The 7,138-nt window shown below is 31.8% G+C and overlaps 1 protein-coding gene across 1 annotated transcript; it reads left to right on the top strand.

Annotated features, from left to right (window-relative positions):
- The first annotated feature begins 3,473 nt into the window (after positions 1-3,473).
- LOC141687521 (putative glutathione peroxidase 4) lies at positions 3,474-7,138 on the top strand. The gene is made up of 6 exons (XM_074492827.1): positions 3,474-3,628; positions 3,744-3,820; positions 3,964-4,025; positions 5,060-5,178; positions 6,472-6,639; positions 6,733-7,138. Exons 1-6 carry the CDS (start codon positions 3,575-3,577, stop codon positions 6,763-6,765), a joined length of 513 nt encoding a protein of 170 aa, XP_074348928.1. The 5' UTR covers positions 3,474-3,574; the 3' UTR covers positions 6,766-7,138.

The following is a 7,138-nucleotide window of genomic DNA, read 5'->3' as shown; positions in this document are numbered from 1 at the left end:
AGTTAAAATGCAGCCCATCCTTATAGAACTCCCTGCGCTCCTGCTCTGACATAGACGGATCCTCCCAGTTCTTCATGAACCACGCCTTCGGGTGCTCAAGCTCGCCCTGGGTGAGAGGACGGCCAATAACCGGTAATCCCAGAATCATATAAACATCCTCCAAAGTAATAGTCATCTCCCCACACGGCAGATGGAATGTGTTAGTCTCTGGCCTCCACCTCTCAATCAAGGCCGTAATGAGTTTGATGTCATTCTGCCGAACCACTCGGGGGTTGCCGAACGCCCCAAAACCATATGCATCCAACAGAGCCTGCTGATCTGGAAGTATATGCCACTCACCCATCCTCGCTGTCAGCTGTCTAACATCTACGGTATTCCTGTCCCCGCCCTCCCAGATCAGACTGCTAATATGGCGGTCCTGCATAGTCAGCAAGGATCGATCAAGAGGTCCACACTCCATGTCCATAGTATCTGCAATATTTTAAACCAAAAAGCACATCAAGGACAACTCCAAACAAACAGTAATTACGAAAAAGAAAACAAACATTCTTCCAGCTTAAGAATGATACTCTTCAGCTACTTCTGTGTTTTGAAACTCCAGTTTTTGATATGTCAAAATTCTGATTTTAGTTGGACTAAAACTGTGGCTCTTTCTTTAGCCATGGAACCAGCATTGAGAATCTTGAGTAGAAATTTCAATGTTGTCACTAACAACACCAATCCCACACCTTCTGAATGATAATATTATTTATATGGACTCTTATGACTTGAGTAGTAGATATAAGATTAGATAATGTAGCATGATTCCACAATTCTTGGTTAAAATACTGGTTATACATTTGTTTTAAAGATTCTCTTATTAGATATACATGAAGAAAGAAATTAGTGAGGAATGGCAAAGAATACTAGAATAAGATATTCACAATATTTTTGTATCAATCTGGTGTCTCAACAACTGCAGAAGATATAGGTAATGACAAGTTTAAGAATTCTTACTATGTTCTTATAAATAAATGACATTCTAATGAGTGGAATGCCATCTTGTAGAGTTGCATTATCACAATTTGTGGACATAAAAACTCTATCCAGAATGCAACAAAAAACAAAGTTTACTGTTAGATAAATTGTACTTGAATTCAAGCAATGATCTTAAAATATTGTACTTCACACCTTAACAGTTTAGACAACTGATGTAAAAAATCTCAAGCTTAAGAATGATACTCTTCAGCTACTTACTAATGTAAAAAACAAACTAATTCTCAAAGGACTTTCATCAAACACTTCATTGGCATTAATAAAAAATTAGGTTAAAATCAAAAAAACTACAAAATACACACAAAACCCATCTAAATTACCCTTAATTCGAAACCTAATTTAACCTAATTATTAACTAATTTACCCCTAATTCGAACCCTAATTATCACATAATCAACATAATTTCGAACAAATATCACATTCACATAAAAAAATCGAATAGTAATCGAATAAAATCGCACTCAAACTCAAACTCATTGTATAATCGTGTGTGTGTTGGTGTAATCGTGTGTATAAGTGTGTGCATAGCTATAAATCGTTTGTATACCTGATGAAACAAGAAGATCAGTGGAGTGGTTGTGATTGAAATTGTCTCAAATCGCTTCAATGTCGCTGATGGTCGTGTTTGAGTGTCTGTTTTTGAGTTTCTACGTGTATATGCGAGTATCTGTGCCTGAGTTTCTGTGTATGTGTGTAAGGTAAAACGACTACCGCAATGAAACATTGCGGGGACGCAATGAAACATTGCGGGGACGCAATGAAACATGGCGGGACTACCGCAATGAAATATTGCGGAGGTATAATATTTGTGTTTATTAGACATTATTAATGTTTAACATTATTAATATTTTCAAATATTCAAATATTTTCATTTATTATTAAAAATATTGAATAATTAAAATATTTAAATATCAAAAATATTTTCCTTTATTATTTTAATATATATTATTAAATATTTAAATATATTAATTTCATTTTAATGTTTCAATACTTTTAAAATATTGAATATTAAATATTAAATATAATATTTAATATTATTATAATATTTTTATAATATTTTTAAAATATTACATTTTTAATCAGAAATATTAAGAATAATATCTTATTAAATTAATATTTATGTAGTTAAAAAAGCATTGATAAATGAATTAACATAGGAAAAGGGTAAAAAGGGGAATGAAGTATTCAAATATTTTCATTTATTATTAAAAATATTGAATAATTAAAATATTTAAATATCAAAAATATTTTCCTTTATTATTTTAATATATATTATTAAATATTTAAATATATTAATTTCATTTTAATGTTTCAATACTTTTAAAATATTGAATTTTAAATATTAAATATAATATTTAATATTATTATAAAATATTTTATAATATTTTTTAAATATTATATTTTTAATCAGAAATATTAAGAATAATATCTTATTAAATTAATATTTATGTAGTTAAAAAAGCATTGATAAATGAATTAACATAGGAAAAGGGTAAAAAGGGGAATGAAGTATGTGGGCCACTCCCGCAATGTTTCATTGCGCCCTCGCAATGAAACATAGCGGCAATAGCGGATCCTAACCATTCGTTTTTTACTTCAATGGTCCTGATTTGTTGGTTGGATAGGGTCTCTATCCAATTATGGCTGTGGATAGGGACCCAAAAATGAAAAAGAGGAAATACATTATTAAAGAAAATATAAATTTTAACATCTAACTTATGAAGTGAGGTTTTTGAGATAAAAAATCAAGAAAATTTATAATTTAACCATTCAAAATAGTGATTATGTACCCCTCCGTCCCCCTCAATTCTTTATATGGGGGAGTTGCGTCGGCACGCACTTTAATACTCTTATTAAATGTAGTTGCATAAATTTTTTTTTCCTCTAAATAAAAATATATTGCCCAAACTTTTATAAAAAAAATTACGAAAATATACTTTATAATTGCCTTAAAATGCGTGTTAAACATGTAAAAAAACTGTAAAGAAATGAGAGGGACGGAGGGAGTATATAATAATAATAATAATAATAATAATAATAATAAATTAAAATCTTTTACAAATTTCTACTTTCTAATTTTTATTTTATTTTTCTACTTATTCTATAAATTTTTTATCAGTGAGACAGATTTTTGACTGATTAACTCAATTTTTAACCAATTAATTCAATTATTTCCGACTTTTAAGCAATTAAAAAATAATTTCTGACCCGATAATTTTACTTAATTAGTTTATTGACCCACCAAACAGTAATTAATTGGTGATTAGTCCCAATTTTTAGAACAATTCTATTGAAAAAAGTTATTTATTCGTTTACCAATTATTGGGAGATGAATGCGGTATTGGTTGTTGACCTTTCATGTTGGGTAAAAATAAAGGTCGTAACGTTGAAGTCTAACATGACAACTAACATATGAGGCTATATTCCTCGGATTGGTTCACATTAATAAATACACAACACCGAATACAGTTGTCTTCGTATTCAAATCTGGTAAATAGATATTCATCTCTATTTAGACCCTAAGCATATTGATCCCGATATGGGCGCTGTTTCTTCCGTCACTGCACAATCTGTCCATGATTTCGTTGTCAAGGTACCCGTCTTCCCATTTTCTATACACAAATTCATACATACATTTATGCATGTATGTATGTATATTGTATTTGCATGAATGTGTTTTGTGTTAATTATCAAGAAATGAGTTGCAGGACAGCAGAAATCAAGATGTAGACCTTAGCATCTACAAAGGAAAGGTTCTTCTCATTGTTAATGTTGCTCCCAAATGGTAAATCTCTCTCTCTCTCTCTCTCTCTCTCTCTCTCTCTCCCTCTCTCTCTCTCATTAGCATTTACAAAGGAAAGGTTCTTCTCATTGTTAATGTTGCTCCTTGTATTTTCTTAAAATTGTTATGTTTTTGTGGAAGAACAGTGGCTTTGCAAATGCAAACTACACAGAATTAACTGAGCTTTACCATAGATACAAGGATTCAGGTCTGTTCTTTGATTTGTTTACCTTCTTGTTTTTTCCCCTGTGATAAATGTAATTTTATTTTACTTTTCGAACATGCTTATGAGTTTGTGTGCATAATGACATGATATTGATTTAACTACGTATGTATATATAAGAGCTCATTTTAGGATAAATATGTGTACAGACTTGTTGAATTATTATGAGTTGTGGGATGTGCATTTTAAAAAGTTTAACAGCAGCTTATTTCGATTTTCACTTTTGCTTTTGATGCAAATTTTGCATATATTTGGTCAATTTTGAGTTATAGTGAGGAACTCATGTACAATACATATCAGAGAATAAAATATGAATAACATCCCTAAATTCTTTTCATATATACCTAGAGTTGTGCCCCAGACTATATCGATCTTTGATTACGGGAGTGAAAGGTGAATTGTGTTTGTAATCTTGGGAGTGAAAGGTGAATTGTGTTTGTAAGCATAGAAATTTAGAAATTTAAATTTTAGTGAGTTGTTTTGGTTACAATCGAGATCAAAGAATGCTTCCGGGCCCTGATTTTACCATTGTTATTTAAGAGAGATTTTATACTTCGCTATTTCCACTATCTGCAAAAGGCAAAAACTCGTGTGTTTTAATGTTCTTATGTTACCCTAGTCACACCATTTCTTTCTTATAATTTATATTTGAATAATTTAAAATTTGCATCATCAATGTACAGAGAACAGATTCCTTAAGTGATTCTTTATACAAGTTGAAATATTACAAATCACACTGTTAAATTTTGTGAGATGGTGTGATTTTGAGATGGCAGACCATGCCCGATAACTTTTGCAAAGAGTCTTTCGTAAATTCAAAAAGCCTTTTTGTTCCCATCAATCAGCATTTTTTTTCTAAATCCATAAATTACTTGATGACCTTAAATCTTATTGTGATGAAATCAGTTTGACAAATCTTACAAATTGCTTTGCTGTGTAAATTAAGTATGTTTTCTTTACAGAGCTGGTCAGATTCCAACATACTTGACAATTTTTTTTGTTTCTTTTCCTCAATTTAGATTTTGTGATCCTGGCCTTCCCTTGTAACCAATTCCTGCATCAAGCACCTGGAACAGGCGAGGAACTAGAACATTATGCTTGTGAAAAATTTAAGGCAGACTACCCAGTCTTCCAGAAGGTTAGTAATTTTACTTAGATACTAGATGATATTAAATTTGTGTTTTATGCTTTATGTGGTGTATTCAGTCTCTTATGTAGAAGCAACATGACACTATGAAATAATAACCCCTCTCTGAATCGCGCCTGTCACTTTTAATTGTTGAACCTTTTTTAAGATATTTTGGATCTACTTATACAAAAACATTTGAACTCAAATTTGTAGATGCTCTTTCTATAATAACAATGAAACAAAGTCAACAAAATCGTTTCAGTTTTTAAGATGTTTTTGCTAATGTTTAAAGCCGGTGCACTGCATCCTTTCTTCTTTGCATCGGTTAATTGGTAGGAAACTGAGATGGATGTCTTAACAATTAAAGGCAGATGGTCATTGATGTAAATGGCCCAGTAAGGTTAAATGTATTTCCTTTTAATTGGCTTAGAAAACCAAACACATCGAGTCCAAAGTGAATTATTTTGTTTCATAATTTCACTTCAATGTTGTATGTGGCTTTGCACTACATCTTCAACCTTAATTTTAAGATCCAGCACTTCACTCGTTTACAACTTTAAACTAAAACCAATTTGGAAAATCTCGAAACACTTCAGTAATAGAAGCAAACTGCTTAGATGCTATAAGAGGCAAACACTTATTAAAAAGCATTAATACAAAAATTAAGAAGGCATAAATACAACAGACAAGAATTATAAATAAATGGAGATTAATAGATCACTTCATCTATTGCGAGTTGGGATCCTCAGCCAAATAGGAATAGTCTAAACACACTTGAAACTCAAAGACTATAAATAAAATATTGATGTAGAAGTGGTTAAGGTTGCTGCTCCAAACTTCTGTACTTCTGATTGGTTAGTTGAGTATCCAGGCCTCTTTCAGCTTCCATCCGGTGTTTTGTAGCGTCTCTTCTCTGAACTAGTGCAGAGAATTCTTCTGAACTAATGTAGAGGTCCATGGTATCCCACACACCAATTGTTCTTTGTAGCTCTGAGACACATTCTTTTGCATACAATTGCTACATTCCAGTTTTCTTGCTAGATCATTTTACTGCGACACTAGAGACGTGGTTCATAAGCTAGATTTAAACATTAGCCTGATTGTTTTATGAGTATCTTGCCTCTGCAGCTGTAATAAGGTTTGACTGCAGAGCTTGTAAACTTTCCTCATCTTAGATGTTACCCTTCAAGTGGCTCGCGCTAGACTACTATAATCATTCTCATTTTTGATCTTGTAGCTCGATCGAAGTGTTTTTTTTTATGATATCTATTTATTGATTCATAATAGACTGGTGACTCATAGGTACTCGTCAACGGGAAAAATACAGCCCCAATCTACAAATTTCTGAAAGCCAATACGAGAGGGTTCTTGGGGTCTACCATTAAATGGAATTTTACCAAGTTCCTTATTGATAAGGAAGGGCACGTCATCCAAAGATATGCCACCACTACCTTTCCATTATCCATTGAGGTAACTCTCTAGATTCATGCTTTATGCTTCATAAATTGCATTTGCTCAAGATTCTCAAATACATGCTTCATTAATTTTTATTGTGTGATGCAGGGAGATATCAAAAAAGCACTGGAACAATCATGAAAAACATTTAGTTTACTGTGATATACAATGTCAAATAGTCAAGTACCTAATGAAGCTATAGGTTGATACTGAGTGGTGAATAGTGGTTTATTCAGTGGATTTTATACTTCAAATCATTCTTGTAGTCGTTTATTATGATATTCAAAACAAGTACCTACAATTTAAAGTTTCACAAGTGTGTATAGAAATCGAAATTAGGACAGAATGCAGAGCTTTTCTCTTGCAGCTGTGTAACAAAAGTACGAGTGCAGTTGTTTATGCAAAAAGTGTAAGTAATTACGAATTTTATGTCATCTTACCTATACATTGAAATCTGTGTCTGTGTCTGTGTGTGCTACCATTTTGATTAATTAATGAAATAATTTCCATCTGA

The sequence above is a fragment of the Apium graveolens genome, chromosome 9 (genome assembly GCF_009905375.1).
Source record: "Apium graveolens cultivar Ventura chromosome 9, ASM990537v1, whole genome shotgun sequence".
In the NCBI taxonomy this organism is placed as follows: domain Eukaryota; kingdom Viridiplantae; phylum Streptophyta; class Magnoliopsida; order Apiales; family Apiaceae; genus Apium; species Apium graveolens.
The sequence above is the reverse complement of the archived record's forward strand: the minus strand, read 5'-3'. Positions and strand labels throughout refer to the sequence as shown.

Coding starts and splice junctions, on each gene's coding strand:
- LOC141687521 (XM_074492827.1), top strand. CDS start 3,575: ATGGGCGCTGTTTCTTCCGTCACTGCACAATCTGTCCATGATTTCGTT. Junction 4,026..5,059: donor CCATAGATACAAGGATTCAG/GTCTGTTCTTTG, acceptor TCCTCAATTTAG/ATTTTGTGATCCTGGCCTTC. Junction 5,179..6,471: donor ACTACCCAGTCTTCCAGAAG/GTTAGTAATTTT, acceptor GGTGACTCATAG/GTACTCGTCAACGGGAAAAA.